Source organism: Ahaetulla prasina, chromosome 3, assembly GCF_028640845.1.
Source record: "Ahaetulla prasina isolate Xishuangbanna chromosome 3, ASM2864084v1, whole genome shotgun sequence".
Taxonomy (NCBI): domain Eukaryota; kingdom Metazoa; phylum Chordata; class Lepidosauria; order Squamata; family Colubridae; genus Ahaetulla; species Ahaetulla prasina.
The window spans coordinates 231,232,909-231,251,024 of NC_080541.1; the positions used below are offsets into that span (position 1 = coordinate 231,232,909).

Here is an 18,116-nt window from a genome sequence, read left to right on the forward strand (position 1 = left end):
TGTAAAGAAAAAAAGAAATTAGGTCTATTATGCTTTACAAAAAGAATTATTTTTTTCCAAAACTGAAGCAAAAGTCATTTTTCTGGTATACTCCTTAAACTCCCATCTTGGTTATATAACTTTTTCCAATACATGAAAAGAGAAATTATGTCTTTAATCTGATTCCCATATTTATTTGAGAGATGTGGATCCCACCCCAACAACCTCTAACAGAATAGTGTATATTTTGGACATTAGAGCCCTTTGAAGATTCTGACATAAGATTTTCACAAGCTGTTGTTACTGATCGCAGTCATCTTACAGATTATACATTATTACAGAGTCATTTCATTCATTGCAACCATTCAAGACTTATAGATGCAAATTTCTGCTTTAAAATACCTCTTGACATTGATTATATGTAAAATAGTCCCTTTAATCTAAAACAAATTGTTCAAGTTAATTCACATATTACTAAAGAGCTTTATTACATTACTTGGGAATAACTGGCACTAATGAGGAGGAAAATGGAATTTGTTTCCCCAACACTTCTCTATCTTAACAAAGCAGTAAAAAAACTATTGTTTTATTTTGGTTTTACCCATTTTATATATCTCTTGCTTCCAGAACTGTATTGATTCTGTTATTTGACGTAGGCCGCTTAGATTTATGCCCATTTTATTTTGAATTTTCCACACAAAATAAAAATTGGATCTAAGTTGAAATGATATAGAGGTAATATTAGAGAAGCAGTATATGTAATATCTCTTTTTGTGATTTTAAATACAGTAGGCTCCCCCGCCCAGGAACTTAAAGTATATAAAGATCCTTTGTGAATTGGAGTCAGGCAGCACCCAAATTAAACAAAATAAATAATTAAATAATGGAAAATATTTTTTAAAACCGCTTGGGAACACTGGTAGCTTAAGTGATTACCATTCTATAAATTGTTTTTAAAATGTTTTCAGCAAAGCGTTGCATATCTATTTAATTATGATTTTCTGGAACATTTGTTCTTAAGTATAGTAGTAGGTGGCAAAATTCCTGCAAAGATTCGAAAACTACAATCGATGGTAGGGACACCAAACAAGAGATCTGAGGGAGCTGGTAAGTTGCGTCTCTTTGCTAGACTCTGTACCTCCAAATTAGCTGTGAGACTAAAATAATTAATACAACAGTAGGAAAACAAATCTCAGATCCTATTAGAAAAATGTTTAAATCCCACAAAATATAATAAACTTCATGGCTGTTTTCTCTGGAGAGCGAACAAAATTTTCCATCAGATCAACAGACTCTCTTAGAAATGAATGAATGAATGAATGAAGCCCCAAGTTTTGCTCTCCCGCGTGAAATGCCCACGCAGGAACTGGGTCCCGGATCTTCCGACGGAGGAGGGGCCATGCTGGGAGCCCAAAGGTTTTCTCTCTTCCCGCTCAGCCATTCCTCTCCCGCGTGTCGAGGGCTACCGTTCTGTTCCGAGGCCCGAGATTTCGCAGGAGGCCCTCGAGGGACACTCCCCACAGCTGGGACCCCCGCAAAAGAAGAGACCCAGGGCAGAAGCGGGACCGCGGCGGGAGACCCGACTGGAAGCTCCCCGGGCCGGAGCCGGCGTCCCGGCCAGCGGCTGCGCTCCTGAATCCGCCTGCCCGCCCGCAGGTTGGCCGCGCGCCCGGCGGTCCGGAGGGTGGAATCCCAGGCGCCGGCCGGTCCCGTTGGGGGCTTCCCGCGGAGGCTCGGCTTCCGAAGGCGGGGCTGCCCCCTCGACCCGGACCATCCTTCCGCCGCTCCGCGCTCGAGGATCCAAAACCAGCTCGAGCAACTCCCCCGGCGCGCCCCGCCGCCTCTCGACCCGCCACCCCCGCCGCGGAAGAGCCCACCCGGCCAGCCCTGCAGAAGGGGAGCCCCGGGGACAAACGAGCCGCCGCGCCAAAGCCCGGCGCGATCCGGGGCTGCGGGACCAGCCGGAGTCTTCGCCCAGGAGAGCCGCGCTCGTCCCCCGACGCCACCTCCCCGGCCCCCAGTAGAAGGGTTGGGATCGCGGCAAAGAGCAGCCAGCGGATCCCTGGACGGGGCCGGTGTTAGCGGTCGGGGGTGGGGAGGGAGGGCGAAACCCCGAGGAAGATGCCGGAGGAAGCAGGTTCAGCACTTCTTTGGCACCTCTGTTGAACTCTGCTCTAGTCCCAAAGGTGCTTTTTTAAGGGGGCAACTGGACTTTCTTGTTTTTTCTTTTGAAGACATTTCGCTTCTCATCTAAGAAGCTTCTTCAGCTCTGACTGGATGGTGGGGAATGGAAGGATTTATATTCCTTGCAGGCAGCTGGTCATTGGCTTCTTTTAGAGGGTCGTTGAGGCCACTTGGAGGTTTGTCTGTGTCCTCGGGGTCACCTGAGTGGTGCAAATGGTTCCTGTAGTCCTTCCATTCCCCCCCCCCATCCAGTCAGAGCTGAAGAAGCTCCTTGGATGAGAAGCAAAACATCTTCAAAAGAAAAAACCAGAAAGTCCAGTTGCCTCCTGAAAAAGCCCCTTTGGGACAACTACGACCTGGATGGCTGAGAATCTCCACAGACTTTAAACTCTGCTTTAGGTTTCTCAGGCCGTTCATCTGAGCACTGCCCTCTGCAATGGGGAGAGAAGCCCCCTTGACCTTCCCTGAGAGACCGAAGCTGCCTGCTGGGCAGAGGCAGCTGGTCTAGAGAAGCCACTTAGACCCCTTGACCCTCCCGTCCCCTGGACTCACCGGCTGGGGGATGGAGCCCGGGGCCGGCGGGTACCAGCCATAGCAAGGCAGAGCAGGATACAGGCAGGGCAGCGGGGGCAGCCGGGCAGCCGGGCACCCCCTCAAGGGGCTCCAGAAGCCCTCCAGGTCCCTGATCTCCAGAGAGAGCTTTGGGGACGCTGCGGAGGCCATGGTGCAGGGCAGATGGGCTGCCGGGAGAGGAAGCCTGGCCTTTTAAAGGAGCCGGTCTGGGGGAGGTGTGTGTGTGGAGGGGGGATGTGATTAGAGGTCACCCAGTTCCCCTGAAAGGCCAATCGGGATCCTCCAGCTGCCTGTTCCCACCCACCCCTTTCCTCAAGGGTGGGGTTGCAGGAAGAGAGCCCAAACCCAGAACTTTTCCCAAATAATTATTTTCCCCCAAAGGCTGCTTAAAGTTGAAAGTGCTGGGGACTCCTGCTATAGAAGGTACTCCCTGCTTACAAGGTCAGGTGACACCTGTTCATGGAGTGACAGCTCAGAGTTCCAACAGCACAAGAAAAAGTGTCTTACAACCAGTTTTCACACTTACAACCATTGCAGTATCCTCGTAGTCACGGGATCAAATTTCGGACTGACTCGTATTTATGAAGGTTGCAGTGTCCCAGGGTCATGTGTTCACCATTTGCAACCTTCTGACGAGCAAAGTCAATGGGGAAGCCGGATTCACTTAATAACCATGTTACTAACTGAACAACTGCAGTGATTCACTTAACAACTGTGGCACAAAAGGTTATAAAATGGGGCAAAACTCAATGAACAACTGTCTCGCTTAGCAACATAAATTTTGGGCTCAATTATGATCGTAAGTTGAACACTACCCATAGCTCTTGTGTGAAGAAGAAGAGTTTAGATCAGCTCTCCGATCTTTGCCAAATCAGAAGGCTGCAGGAAGAGATGGAATCTCATGGAAATAAAGCAAAATCCAGGAAAATCAGTCAAGATTCTATCCAAACGCCATGGTTTTATTTCTGTTTACTTTCCAGAGTCCCCCTGGGGCTGCTATACACATTTATACACAAATGCTATACACATTTATAAAATAACAAATAGGAATAAATGCCAGCAAAAGCGGAAGATGGCACGGTGGCCACCAAATTGGGAAAGGTCAGTCTAAGTTCCAAAATCAAAGTGAGGGGATGTAGCCGAGTGTGCCAACTATTGTACAATAGTCTTAATTTTGCAGCCAGATTAGGATCATCCCACATGGATTAGAGGAGAGGAGAGGCCAGATGTTCGAGCTGGCTTTAGAGAACAAGCAGCCTTAATGCTGAGGCTGGCTGGATAATTGAGGGAAGGCGCTTCCTAGGTCACCAAAGAGCCCTTGGTTGGTTTGGCCGGAAGGTCCCACAACATCTCAAGGGCCTCGTGCCAGGCAGGAGAAACAGACGCTCCTGATCAGTAGAGGTGAACCACTGATCCTCGACTTATAACCACAATTGAGCCCAACATTTCTGTTGCTAATTGAGAAGGTTGCTTAGCGAGTTCTGCCTCACTTTATGAGGTTTCTTGCCATAGTTCTTAAATGAATCACTGCAGTTAAAGTAGTGATACGGTTGTTAAGTCACTTCCCATTGGCTTTGCTTGTCAGAAGGTCGCAAAATGGGATCATGTGACCCCGGGACACTGTGACGGTCATAAATACGAACCAGTTGCCCAGCATCCGAACTTTGATCACGTGACCAGGGGGATGCAGCAAAGGTCGGGTGAAAAAACAGCCATAAGTCACTTTTTTCAGTGCTGTTGTAACTTTGAATAGTCATTAATATAGTCATTAAATGAATAAGTCAAGAATTACCTGTAGAAGAGAATATCATAGAAAGCTGGGTTGGAAGAGGATGAGCGTAGTTTTGAGACTGGAGGAAGAACCATCTATAATCTGTGCCAGTGATAACACTCGGATAACTGAACGTGCAAAGCTCCAGTAGGGAAGGCCAAAGAGCAGAGAGAAAGGTCAAACTATGGACGTCATGGAGTAGATCCGGCCAGCCTCAGAACTGAGAGTGACGAAAGGAAAGTGATGGGGGCTTCTACCTGTTAGGGTCAGGTATTGTTCATGTGAAGTATGCTCTATAAAGCCTTAGTAAGGCCACACCTGGAATCCTGCATCCAGTTACTTTACAAAAAAAGATTTTGAGACTTTGGAAAAAGTGCAAAGAAAAGCTACTAAGATGATTATGGGCCTGGAGGTTAAAATATATGAAGAACGGTTGCAGGATTTGGGTCTGGCTAGTATAGACAAAAGAAGGACTAGGGATGAACACGATAGCAGTATTCCAGGATTTGAGGGGCTGCCATAAAGAAGAGGGGGTCAAATTATTCTCCAAAGCGTCACAAGAAACAATGGAGGAAAACTAATCAAGGAATCTGGAATTAAGGAGAAACTTCCTAACAGGAAGAACAATTAACCAATGGAACAGCTTGCCACCAAAAGTTGTGGGTGTTCATCACTGGATGAAGTTTTTAAGAATATTGCACAGCCACTTGTCTGAAATGGTACAGGGCAGGGGTAGTCAACCTTTTTATACCTACTGCCCACTTTTGTATCTCTGTTAGTAGTAAAATTTTGTAACCGCCCACCGGTTCCACAGTAATGGTGATTTATAAAGTGTATCGTCATCTGCGCATGCCTCTTGCACATCGTAGATTGAGGTGGGGGGGTGGGCGCACCGGTTACCAACTCTGCTTGTCTGTTACTGCTGGGTAGTGTGGGGGGAGATGCGCAAGCTATTCTGGGACGAGGCTCTTTTGTTTGCGGTCGCACTATAGCGCCATTTAGTTTCACTTACGTAACGTGAACTAAACTTATGTGCGGGTGATACAAATAGTATATTTTCAGAAATTTAAATTGTCACGGAGAATTTTATGAAAACCTAGTGAAAATGTTTTTAAATAATGCTATGAAATTTTTTTAAAAAGTCAATTAAATTAAAAAAAAGGAAAGTGCTTCAGTATTGAACCAAACCCCTACCGCCCACCATGAAAGCTGGAACGCCCACTACTGGGAGGTGGAGATCAGATTGACTACCACTGGTATAGGGTCTCCTGCTTGAGCAGGGGGCTGGACTAGAAGACCTCCAAGGTCCCTTCCAGCTCTTTTCTGATGAACCATCAGCACTGAAGGAACCAGCACTCAAGAAAAGCACAGCAGACAAGTACTGGGTAGAGCAGCCATGAAGGCCTGGAAAAGATCTTCAGATATTACGATGCATCTGTCACTCAAGACATAAATGGCAAAGTTTATGTCTTCTGGCTGGCATTAAGGCCAGCCAGAAGCCCGACTGCTGCGGACAGGGGAAGGCCACCTCATCGCCACTTCCTCAGAAAGGGAGGTCAGCCAGCAAAGAACCCCCTTCCGTGACCGCCAGCTGGGAAGCTGAGGGCTTCTGGCCAACGCAAGGGAGAAGCAACAGCCGGAATGAAGCAGCTGTTCTTTTGCTTAAGAAACATCTGGCCCAACTTCTGATGATCTTCAGGAAGCCAGGCAGGATCAGATCTCGTGAAGAGCTGGATGGGAGACCACCAGGAAGGTTTGGAGCTAGACGGCAATTGACACCAAGCAGTGTCAGCAGGAGGCTGCTGGACTCGGTCGAGGCTTTATTGACCAGAGCCGAAAGGTCTTCTCCTGAATTTTGTCACACGGGGCTGCACTGGATCCATTTCTTGTTTCCTTTTGGCATTTTAAGCCCAAGATGGTGGTTCCTGGTCAGCCCTCAGGCCGTGCAACTCCCCCCTCCAACTCAGAAGCGCCTTCCTGGCAATCCACATTGACGATACGACCCCTATAGTGACAGTTGTTCTTTGGAGCAATGAATAGGCCCGGGGGGGGGGGTTTACTGGTCAGCATGGAAACCTGGACTTCAGCAGTTGCACCCCCTGGTTCACCCTGGGTATGGCATCTTCCCGAATTGGGGAATTTTTTATTTTATTTACATTTATATCCCGCCCTTCTCCGAAGACTCAGGGCGGCTTACAATGTATAAGGCAATAGTCTCATTCTATTTGTATATTTACAAAGTCAACTTATTGCCCCCCCAACAATCTGGGTCCTCATTTTACCTACCTTGTAATTCACATCCAACCTTTATTATTTTTATAAACAACTCAAGATGGTGGTTTTGCATGGTGATGTTGCCCTGCAACTCTGCAAAGGGTGAGGCTCTCCTGGCATCCAAGCAGCTCTTTTGTTGCCCAGGATGGGCCGCAGGGAAGGTCAGGACCCTCCTGCCATGCTCCACACCCAGGGCTTCCCGAAGACTGGCGCCAATTCCCCCTTGCCGTGTTTCCACCACCCTCTCGTGGCTTCTTTCATTTCCTTCTCTGGGGTTTAGCCTCTTGTAGGAATGCAGCAGGGAGCTCAAGAAACAGGGCAGCATCCAGGAAGGGGGCTGTGTGAACACGTTTGGCCTTGGCAGGACCCCTCCCCTATTCACCCCCCACCCTCCAAGCGACGGAGCCATTCTGGCCTTTCCCTGGGCTTGAAGGGGGTTCAGGTCATCCTGGGTCATGCCCCCAAGGCAGGCAGCTCAGACACCCTCCCCACCCCTGGAAGGAACCTCCAAATGGTCTGGTCCATTCTCCCCAGTCTCACATGATTGCCAGGCTGGCGCTCCCTCCCTCCCTCCCCCTCTCTGCAGTGAGATTTCTCTATTTTGCTGCCAATTATGGCGGCTACAGGAGGCACCAGGTGCCCATCCTCAGTGGGCCTCCTCAGGCGTACAGACCCAATCTACTGAACGGGGTTCAAGGACCCCAGAGGGCCAGGCGGCTTATAGCCTGTGAGCTTTAGGGGCTGTGCTGGTGGGCAGACACAGAGCATCATCGACCTCTCCCTGCTCCCAGCGCCCCCCTCCCCCTCCCCAGAACCTTCCTTGTTACCTCCCTTCTCGGCCTGGCACCATCAACTGGGAGAGGCAGAGACGGAGGGGATCCCGGCCGTGGTCTGGCTGGGTGGTCACTGACCTCCCCTTCTTGAGGGCTGCTTCCCATCTCCTCTGGAGCGCGACCTTGCCCCCACAGATGGGGGCCTGATCAGATAATGGCTGGTAATCCCCGCTTGCCCTCTGCTAATGCGCTGCTGGGACACAGCTGGAACGGCTGAGCCAGGCAGAGGCCACAGCTGGGGGTTCCCAGCTCCAAACTGCAGGCGGGGGGGGGGGACTGCATCCTGTGCCACATGCCCAGCCCTGCCTGGCACCTGGCTGAAGGTGCCCTTCAGGCGAGGTGGCCTTTTGCCCTGTTGAACACCATCAGGATAAGGCCAAAGCTCCTCGTTAAATTCCTGGATTAGCAGTTCTAATCCAACACGAACTCTGCCAAATGAGCAGGCAGCGGCTGGGCTGCCAGAAAGGGCCCCCCGGTCGACTGGGTGGGAGTGGCCCCCGCTCTCCCAGTCCCTCACACAGACCCGCACGGACACATCCAGACCTGGTGGGTCCTTTTTATTCAGCAGCGCGTACACCAGGCAGTCCTCGGGCGAGGCTGCTGACTTGAGCCTTGGGCTGGGCGTCCCACTTCCAGGGGGTCCCTGGGAAGAGGCTCCCCCCCCGACCTGCAGGGTAGCCGAGTACGAGCAGCAGCTGAAGCTGACCGGTTGCCAGAGGTACAATCCGGAGGGAAGTCTGGTCCTTGAGCCCAGCCGGCCATCTGGGCTGCCCCCAAGGGCCAACAAAGAGGTCGACCCTTCGGGCAGCAAAGTCTGGTCACTCTGCGACGGTGATGATGTCATAGTGGATGCCCGGCTGCAGTTGCTCCGACCCAGACTCCGTGCTGAAGGGAGCCACGGCCACGTCCGTCACTGCTGCAGAGGGAGAGGAGGAGAGTGAGCAGAAGGGAGGGGAGATGTCCCAATTTCACCCCTAACTCTAAGGGCAGAGGGAAGGGAGAAAGCTGGCCACGGAGTCGGACAGCGATGAGGCTGAGGTGGGGCCAGGGCCATCGGGGAGTGAGGTGCGGACTCCAGAGCCTCCAGAGACTGATAGGAGTGAGGCAGAGGAAGAGGAGGAGCCTGTTCCTAATGCATGCATGAGAAGAGCTGCCAGAAGCCAAGAGCAGCTCAAGCAAAGAGGACGATTCGGGAGATGATTGGCCCCTCCCATAAGGCTTAAAACAAACCAGCAACGGCATTTGGGCTTTGCCGCAAAACAACATTGGTAACTTTGTCTTCTTGCATTTATTTTTGTATCTGTGACTTCTGAATGTTTGCCAAGAAAGGCCTTTGGCAGTTTGCCTAATTGGACCAAAGTTGGTGATAGGACTGAGGAATTTGTGTTGGGAGGAATTTGCTTTAATTTAGTTGAACTACGCTGGGAATGAAGTAATTCTCAGCTCTTCGAATAAAGTTTGTTTGCTTTTTCACTGACTGAGTTTCCTACTACCTACTTGGGCCTGAGTCATAATAGGTGGAACATCTAGGGCAGGTCCAGAGGATTCAGCCCCCTCCCTCCCCACCAGGCAGCCTGGACCCCAAATGCAGCCAGAATGCACGCCCGGCCTGCGGCACCTGTGCAGAAGAGGCAACCGGGGTTTTTTCCTTTGCCCAAACCAGCTGCAGATTGGCCCAAGGTGACGGGCAAAAGCTCCTGCTCTGCGGGGGTCTCCTTGCTGCTCCCGGGCCCCCCAATAACTGCCACTGCCGACTGTCCCGTGGCCTCCAGCTGGGCTTGCGTGACAAGCTGCTGCCCGGGGGACACCGGGACATACTGGATCTGCGTGGGGAGAAGGCGTCCGTGAGACTCACCCCCATTCCAGATCCTCCCCCCACCCAGGAGAGCCAATTCACGAGCTCCGCCCCCGGCTGCCCCTCCTACCTGGGGCTCCTGCAAGAACGGGCCGCCTTGCTCGTACTGGATGTGGGTGATCTGGCCATCCTGCACCTGAAACAGCAGCCAGGACCATGAGACGTTGGGGTGGGGTACGGACGGACGGAGAGACCCCCATGTTTGCAGGAGGGGGGTAAGCAGGAGGGAAGGCCTCACCTGGATGTGGTGGCCCTCAGGCAGCACCACGTACTCGTGGGGCAGCAGCTGCTGGACGCCCTCCTGGGTGATGATGTACTGCACCTTCAGAAGGAAGGTGGGGGAGAGATTATTGGGGGAGCTCTGGCGGCCGGAGCCCAAAGCTCCCCTCCTGGGGTGGCCGGTGGTGGGCTCACCTGGTTCTCGGTGGTCACCAGGTGCTGCACCATCTGCCCGTCTGCCGTGGCCATGATCTCCTGGATGTAGGTGGCCTCCTCCTGCAAACAAGCAAGCGCCCCAGACTTTGTACCCAGCCCAGCCACCCCACAGCAGGGAGAGACCAGGGACAAAAGGCAAACTGGGGTGGGGTGGTGGGGTGGGGGGTCGAACGGGTGGTGGTGGGGAACATCTGCCCATTCTTCCAACATGGAAGCTTCCACAGACAGGAAGCAGCAGCAGCTCGAAGTTCAGCAGAACTGAGCCCCTCCCCAATCTGAATTCAGGTTTTATCAATGCAGCAAACACCTTCTGCCAACCCAGGTGAACCGCACCCCCCACCCCAATTTTCCTGGCTGTAAGATCTCACCCGGATGGGGGGGGGGCTTCCCTGAACTGCCTGCTGACCTTGGGCTGTCCCCCAGGTAAAAGGGGTGTCCCCGAGGTAGGGGCAGCCGAGTTCTCCCCCGCCCCGCTTCCTGAGCCTCGCTGGGCCCTCACCTCGTTGGGGTCCTCCTCCTCCTGGGTCACGATCATGTGCTCCTGCTCCAGGGCCTGCTGGAGCCCCTCTGGGCCAGACTGCAGGGCTGCTGCGGAACAGAGAAGGAAGCCGGGGTGCCAGCCGGACCCCCCAAGACAGTCAATGGCCAAGCCCTGAGAAGGCTCCAGCCACCCACCTGCAGCCCCCGGGGCCGAATGCCAGTCTGGACGGGGGGAGAAAGGAGGGAGGCTCCTTTCCAGGGATTTGGGGGAAAGCCCCCTCCCGCCTGGCCGCTTACTCTGCAGCGTGGCCAGGGTCTCCTCATGGCTGTTCAGGATGATGGTCTGGGGGGCAGCAGGGATGGTCTCGGAGGCCGTCCTCCCCTCGGAGCTGTGCAGCCTCTGCATGTGGAACTTGAGGTGGCCTTTCCGGTTGAACCTGCAGGCGGGGGAGGGTTGCCCTCACTCAGCTGCGAACCCCCACAAAGGACACCCCCCCCAAGGACGAGCCCCCCTCCCCCCGGCTCACCTCTGGCCGCAGATGTGGCAGGCGAAGGGCTTCTCGTTGGTGTGGGTCAGCGTGTGCCTACGCAGGTCCTTCTTGTTCTTGGAGGCAAAGCTGCAGTGCTGGCACTTGTGGGGCCGGAGGCTGGAGTGCTGCTCCAGGTGGCTCTGGGGGGAGATGGGGGTGAGAGCGGCCCCTTCCCAGAGGAAGACCCACAGCCCCCAAGCTGCCTTCCCTGGCCCCCGAGCACCTACCCGGACCTCTGGCCAGGCGGCGGCTGTGAAGGGGCAATCGGGGCACTTGAAGCCGCTGGGCCCCACGTGGGCCCTCTTGTGGCTCTCCATCTCCGCTCGGCCCGCAAAGGTGGCGCTGCAGATCTTGCAGGAGAACTTCTTGGCTGGGGGGGCCTGGCCCGGCAGGGGCTTCTTGGCTGGGGGAGCCTGGCCCGAGGACTGCTCTGCCGGGACCAGAGGGACACCGCTGGCCTCCGGCTCCGGCTGCTCCGGGGCCTGCCAGGTCAGGCAGCGCACCACCGGCCACTGGACGGTCGACAGGGGCTCCCCGTTGACCTGCTGTGGGGAGACCATCATGACGACAGAGCTCCTCTGGCAGAGCAGCCCAGGGTTAGGGTCAACAGCTCCCCCCTCCAACTGCCCCCAGCAACAAAGGCTTAGCTGCTCTGAGCTCTTCCCTTCCCTATGAGCCTCCTGGGGGTCCCTTGCTCACCTCCCCAGAAGGCGGTGGGTGCTGGTGCTGCTGGAGCCCTTCTAGCACTGTGGGGCCCTCCTTCAGGGAGTCTTGGATCACGGCCTGCACAGCTTCACCAGGGGCCTCCTCCTTGCTGCTGAGAGAGGATGGAAAATGGGCACAAGAGAGGAGGAGGAGGAGGAGCTGAAGCCTCAGCTGAGGGGAGGCCCCGTCTCTGATCCCCCCCACCCAGATCCCGCTGCCCCTCCCCAGAGGAGTGCTCACCCGTACAGCGTGCCGGCAATCTCCCCACTGGCAGAGACCACGCTGTACTCGGAGGCGCTGCAGAAGGGGACGGTGATGTGCTGGACCTCGGAAGCGCCCATGGAGGGCTGGATGAGGGCCCCCCTTTGCTCTGTCCCCTGGGCGGTCAGCAGGCCGGTCTGCATCTCCTCCTCCTCCTCCTGGCCCTGGGAATCCAAGGGCGTCTTCACCACGGCCACCTGCGGGATGAGCAGTCAGGTCAGATGCAAGGCTTCACCACCCCCCATTCTGCCCACTACCCCACAGGAACTGGGAACCCGCAGTCTCACCTCCAGGGCATTGGCCGGTAGCTCCCGCTGGCCGCTCATGTTCAGCAGGAGGTCCAGGGCGGTTTGGGTGGTCACCTCTGCCGAGCCCTCCACCTCTTGGGGGGGGGGTTGTTAGGGGAGAGATCAAAGTTAAGCCTTGCACTCTCCCTCCTCCCCCAGGCAAGGCCTCTGAGCTACTCTCTAAAACTGGGGGATCTCTTAGCGCACCGGATCCATGTGCTCATATTCCCCACCTGGCTCTCCCCTCCATGCCTCTCCAAAAAGAGGGAAGGAGGGAGGGTCTCTTTGGCCTCCGGCTGCTTTCCCTTCTGCCAGCCTTGTGCCCAGATCCGATAATGAGAGGACACGCTCCCTCAGTCTGGATGGCAAGAGTTGGTTCCTTCCAACAACTCCCTGGTTGCCCAAAATTTACATTTAAAGTTACTTGGACGAGTAACGAAACACGGTCAGTTTGAACAAACTTTGGTCCAGTTGCCATGATTGCATCCGATAACGGGAGGAGTCACCCTGGCTCCGAAACCCTCCGAATGTGAGGGGACCCGGGCAGGGATTGCTAGCCCAGTCCTGCCCTAGTGAAGTCATAAGCCACGGCCCCTCAAAGGGAGAGCGGCCGAGCCCCTTTGAGGGTCTGCCCATCTCGAGGGCTTCTGCCTCGCTGCCCGACCCCTTCCCCCCCCCATCTCTGGCAATGCCTTCCCCTCCCTGGGCAGGTACCTGGCTCAAAGAGAAGGATGGCGCCCTGCAAGGGCTCCTCGGGAGGGTCGGGGGGTCCTGGCACCTGCCGGGAAGAGCCAGCTGGTCACCACAGCAGCCTCAGCAGCAACAAGCCCCCCCCCACAAGGATGGGGGGCTGTGACCACTCACGGGCGGGCTGGGCATGGGGGCCTTGGGGGCCTCCTGGTCCTGGCAGTGCTGCTGCTTCAGCTCCTCGATCTGCTGAACGGTGAAAAAGGGGCGGCGGCGGCAGGGCCCCTCCTCCGGATGGTGCTGCACCCACTCCTCAAACTTCTCCGGGTGGCGGCATTGGACATGGAGACGCAGGTTCTTCTTGTGCTTGGTGGAGAAGTGGCAGAGGTCGCAGCCGAAGGGCTTCCCGCCTGCAGAGGCCACCAGAGGCTCAGCGGCCCTCCTCCCACTTCATTCCCGGGCAGGAGAGGAGCTGCTCCTCCACGCTCGGCTTGAAACATCCCCAATTGCTACCTCCGCACAAAGAGGCGCCAAAACCGCACTGCCACAATGGGTACCCCAAGACGTGGCTGTGCCCGCTCTCAATGGCACACAGATGACACTGGGGCAGCCAAGGGAGCCTCCAGTCTGGGCTGCAAGATGGCTGAACTCATTACGCAGCCCCCTCCCCTCCCTGCTTCAGAGGCCTGTGGCTGAGAGTCCGGAGCGCTGCGGCAGGGGCTGCCCACTGGGAATGCCAAGGGGTCCCGCCCTGCGGGTATATCAGAGCTGCAAAGAGCTGCCCCTTCACCTGGACAATGACCGATGCCCCCTCTGCCCTCAGGAGGCTTTTGCTTTTCCCATTCCTTTTTGCTCTTAGACCTTTTAGCGGCAGTAAACTGCCAGGAGGCCGGCAGTCGGGCAGCACATACATTTATTATTGTTATTAATATTGGCGCAACCAAAGTTGCAGCTCAGCCTCCTACGGACACAATGGTCAGGAAACCACGGGGACGTAGCTGGGAAGGAGTTGGGTGCCCAAGGACTGCTGGAATGAGGGGGGGTAGTAAAATTGCCCCCCCCATATCCCTGCTGCAGAGCGCCACCAATCTGCTATTTCGCCACGAAGGGCCCCAGGTTGGCATCAGTTAAATGGGTCAACGCAAAGCCTTCAACTGACCCCCAAGGTGGCCACAAGAAAGCCTCCCTGCCCCACCTGTGTGCTTGACAGCGGTGTGGGAGAGCAGGAAGTCCTCACGGACCGTGGCGTAGGGGCAGAGGCTGCAGCGGAAGGGCCGGTCGTTGATGTGCAGCAGCTGGTGGTTGAGCAGCACCTTCTTGTCCTCACAAACGTGGTCGCAGAACTCACACTTGAACCTGCCCGGAGGACAGCCCGGTGACTGGCAGCACGGAAGAGCCGCAGGCGGAGCCATCCGATACGCCCTCAAGCGACACTCACCTGTGGTTGGCCACCGCCTGGATGTGGGTCAGCAGGTGCATTTTGAAGGTATAGCGTTTCTTGAAGGACTTCCCGCACTGCGAGAGAGCGGAGGGGTCAGGTGGGTGGGGGGAGCTTTGTGCCGCCAAGCCCTCCCTGCATCCCGGCAGCCCCAAACCCACCTTATCACACATGTGAGGCTTTTCGGAGCTGTGTGTCTTCATGTGCTGGGTGAGCCGCTTCTGCATGGGGTAGACTCGGCCGCAGACCGGGCAGGGGAAGGAGCTCCGCTTGGGAGCCTAGAGGGCAGAGAGTCCAGTGGGTCAGCCCCTGGGGGAGGGTGGGGCTCTGCAGGACTCAGTCAACTGCTCCCAGCCTGGGCCAGGCAGGACCAGGATGTCCAGAAACAAGGTGATTTCCAGAAAAGAGGCAAATGCCCGCCCCCCCCCAATCGGGGAAGCACTGAAGGCAGGCGTAAGGTTGGGGTGGTGGGAGAGATGCCAGGCTCAGGAGACCCTCCTTGCTTACCGGGTCGGTTCGCTTCTTCCTGAAACGGAGCAAAGGAAGAAAAAGAGCTTCGTAAGGAAAGCAGAGCACGGAAGGAAGAGCCCCGCAGAGTTTTCAGAGGCCGCAAAAGGCCACAAGGGGGTCTGGTGAGCCCCCCAGGCGCTCACTTGTCGCGGTTGTGCACAGCAGAGTGGCGGATGACGTCCTTCTTGTACACGCTGGTGTAATCGCACTCTTCGCACTTGTAGGGCTTCCTCCCCACGTGATTGAACATGTGCTCCTGCAAGAGGCAAAGGAGAGAGAGGCTGGAGGCTCCTGGCAACGGCTGCTTCCCTGCTGTAGGAGGCCGAATGGGGGGCGGCTCACCTTCAGAGAGGACCAACGCCGAGAGCGGTAGCTGCACTGCAGGCAGCGGAATAGCTGGGGGTCCCCGGCCTCGTGGGAGTTCACGTGGAAGCGCAGGTCCTCGTGGGTCAGGAAGCGGGAGCTGCAGATCCGGCACAGGTAGGGCCGCATCAACGGCTTGGCGGACTTGTAGCAGTACCTGTGGGGAGGTGCAGGGGGGTTGTCACCTGGGGGCCCCCAGCCAGAGGCCTTCTTCTGAAGCGCCACCTGACCTCTCACCTTCGACCCATGTACTTGCGGTATTTCTTGCCCAGGAACCGATGGGAGGGCCGGCCTCGTCGGCGGGGAAGCACTTCGGGCTGGCCGTGGGAGGACGGGTCCCTGTTCTCCGAATCTGACTGGCCCACCGCCACTTCCGCCAGGCGACCGGCGCCATCAAGGAGGGAGCCCGAGGAGCTGGCCGCCTCGGAGTTCTGCGGGTTCCCCTGCAGGACACACAGCGAGGAGACGGCCACCTCCGCTTCACCACCTGCCAAGGGAACAATTCAGCAATCAAAGCCTCAGATCTCCAAAGCAGCAGCAGCGGCCAATGGCCGGAGAGAAGGCGGAGGGGCTGCGGGAATCACCCAGGAAAGGTCCCGCTGTGAGGTCTGCGGATCCTGTCCTAGGCAGGGAGAGCGGCCGTTCCCAATGGGATCTCTGCTCTGACCCAGAAAGCAAAGGGCAGCCGGGGTCAAAAAGCCTCTGTCCTGACCCGTCAACATCTAACAACGCCTCGGAAGTGAACAGAAAGCCGGTGCCAGGAGCGACCAAAGGTCAAGAATTAACCGTCAAAGCCTCCCTGCCTACATCCATCTGGATACAGCAGGAAACCACCTGCAAAAGAGGGGAATGGGCCCAATCCTGCACGGAGGCCCATTTGCCAGCAGCAGGCAGTCTTCCTTCCAAGGGGAGAATCCTCAGAGACCCTTCCTGCTTTTCCTCCCAAGCTGTGCCTGCCTGCAGGAGCCGCGCTCAGGAGGGGCCCTATGGCTCCGGCCCTCCGGCTCCAATCCCTGCCTTCAGTATGGAGGGCAGCCCTGCCCAACAGGGCTGGGCCAGAAGTCCCGAAACTCCCCCAGGGACTTGGTCTCCGCTGCCCAGGCGGGAGCCCCACCGGGTGCTGGGAGCCCAGGGGCATCTTTGCCCCTCGCTGATACCTTCCCACCCTCTTGCTCCTCCTCCTCACCCTCCGGCCGGGAGGGCTCTTCCAGGCGGGGGAACTTGCGGGGCCTCCCGGGCCGCCGCCGCAGTCCCTGCTTGGGGGATGGGGGCAGCGGGCGGCTGATCCTGGGCGGGCGTCCTCGGGGCTCATCCTCTGCCGGGTTGTAGTCGCTGTCCACTGCAGGTGAAGGGCAGAAGGGGGAGGCGTCAGAGACCACCAGCAGCAGCACAAAGCAGGGGAGGGGGCCCCATCACCTCCCACCCCCTCCTTACCTTCAGGGTTATCGATGGCGCCAGCGTCCACTATGTCGTCCTCCTCCTGTTGCTCCACTTCCTCCTCCTCTGGCTTGGCCTCTGGCACAGCAGCCCCCTTGCGCGGGCGGCCCCTCTTTGGTCCAGGGATGCTGCCTGCAGCCAGAAGAACCCCTCAGCCGTCAGTGGGGCCTGTCCCCTCTCCTGGTAAGAGCCCAGGGGCTGCAGACCTCCCCTCTTCCTCCCTCTCCCCGGGGCTGCAGACCCCCTCCCCTCTTCCTCCCCCTCCCCGGGGCTGCAGACCCCCTCCCCTCTCCCTCCCCCTCCCAGGGGCTGCAGACCCCCTCCCTCCCCCTCCCCTCCCCTCCCCTCCCGGGGCTGCAGACCCCTCCTCTTCCTCCCCCACCTGGCTGCAGGTGCCTCCGCTGCACGTGGCGCAGGAGCGTCTGGCGGGCGGCGCTGCGGAAGGGGCACCGCCGGCACTGGAAGCGCTGCACCACCACCACCTCCACCAGCTCCTCGGCCGACGCTCGCCAGTTTCCCCCGCCTGCCGGAGAGAGGGGAGAGGGGAGGGGAGGGGAGGAGGCGGCGCCCGTCAGGCCCCGCCCGCCCGAGACCCCCGCCCGGGGGGGACGGAAGGGGAGGAGAGCTCACCCGGGGCTCATCGGGGGGCGGGGGCGGCGGACCCCCATCCTCCTCCCTCCTTCCGGGCTCGGCGTCTCCTCCGTCGCCCTGCGGGGCAGCGGCTGCTGCGGGGGGAGGGAGCGGGGGGGGGCGTCAGGCGGGCGGGGGCTCCGTGGGGCGCGCGAGGGAGGGGCCTGGGACCCTCGCGCTCCTCCCTCCCTCCCTCGCAGCCTCGGCGGGGCCTGTCCGAGCCGGGCTGCCCCTGGCGCTGCCTGCGCCCCGCTCGTCCTTCCGCCATCTTGCCGAGCGCTCCTCGCCCCTCCGCCGGCCGGGAGCCCACGCGGACGCCCGCCGCCCCTCCGCCGCCTCCGCCTCACCGCCGGCCTCTCCGCCCCCGGGCTCCGGACGCTCCGCCGGCGGCTCCGGTTTCCGTTCCGGCACCCGCGAAGACGCCATGGCCGCTTCTCTCGCCCGGCGGAGGGATTCGGCGCTCGGGACCTCCGCCGTCCGGGACGTGGCTGCCGCCGGAACTACTTTCGTGGGAAACGTGAGGCGACGCGCTTCTACGCTCGGCCCTACTTTTCGTCAGGTTCCGCGGAAGCGTCTCCGGGCTTGGCCGCGCGTGCGTGAGGGGCGGGGCCGCCGGGCAGGAGGGGGCGGGGCCGGGATCGATCCCGGTTCTGCGAGGCGGATGGTGGCCTGTGCCTGACTCGGTCTCAAGTGGGGCTCTTCGGGGCTCTCGGTGCGGTTTGCGTGGCGGGGAGGTTGAGGACGCGGCGGTGGCTCCTTGGCGGGAGAAGGAAGGCGAGGAGGGGCCTGGGACCCTCGCGCTCCTCCCTCCCTCCCTCGCAGCCTCGGCGGGGCCTGTCCGAGCCGGGCTGCCCCTGGCGCTGCCTGCGCCCCGCTCGTCCTTC

At 57.6% G+C, this 18,116-nt stretch overlaps 1 protein-coding gene across 7 annotated transcripts; it reads right to left on the minus strand.

The window, feature by feature from the left end:
• Positions 1–8,156: 8,156 nt before the first annotated feature.
• On the minus strand, positions 8,157–17,725 carry ZNF335 (zinc finger protein 335). 7 transcript variants are annotated; one of them, XM_058177678.1, is made up of 25 exons: positions 17,580–17,721; positions 16,985–17,125; positions 16,600–16,734; positions 16,352–16,504; positions 15,403–15,652; positions 15,145–15,322; positions 14,946–15,058; positions 14,800–14,818; positions 14,454–14,570; positions 14,293–14,369; positions 14,050–14,210; positions 13,032–13,264; positions 12,882–12,945; positions 12,168–12,262; positions 11,860–12,077; positions 11,614–11,731; positions 11,142–11,456; positions 10,912–11,054; positions 10,682–10,821; positions 10,404–10,492; positions 9,884–9,964; positions 9,708–9,791; positions 9,540–9,605; positions 9,233–9,437; positions 8,157–8,530 (listed from the first exon to the last, which is right to left on the minus strand). In XM_058177678.1, exons 1-25 carry the CDS (start codon positions 17,656–17,658, stop codon positions 8,433–8,435), a joined length of 3,372 nt encoding a protein of 1,123 aa, XP_058033661.1. In that variant the 5' UTR covers positions 17,659–17,721; the 3' UTR covers positions 8,157–8,432. The 7 variants fall into 7 exon arrangements, 5 of the variants coding, with proteins under 5 accessions (XP_058033661.1, XP_058033662.1, XP_058033659.1 ...); XM_058177679.1 differs by having other exon boundaries at positions 11,614–11,728; positions 17,580–17,720; XM_058177676.1 differs by having other exon boundaries at positions 11,142–11,459; positions 17,580–17,719.
• Positions 17,726–18,116: the final 391 nt, after the last annotated feature.

Excerpts from the sequence above, each read along its gene's own strand:
- ZNF335 (XM_058177676.1), bottom strand. The coding sequence starts at position 17,658 with ATGGCGTCTTCGCGGGTGCCGGAACGGAAACCGGAGCCGCCGGCGGAG. Across the intron at positions 17,126-17,579 it reads CGGGGGCGGAGAGGCCGGCG|GCGGGGGAAACTGGCGAGCG; the intron begins GTGAGGCGGAGG and ends TCTCTCCGGCAG. Across the intron at positions 11,055-11,141 it reads CCGCCTGGCCAGAGGTCCGG|AGCCACCTGGAGCAGCACTC; the intron begins GTAGGTGCTCGG and ends ATCTCCCCCCAG.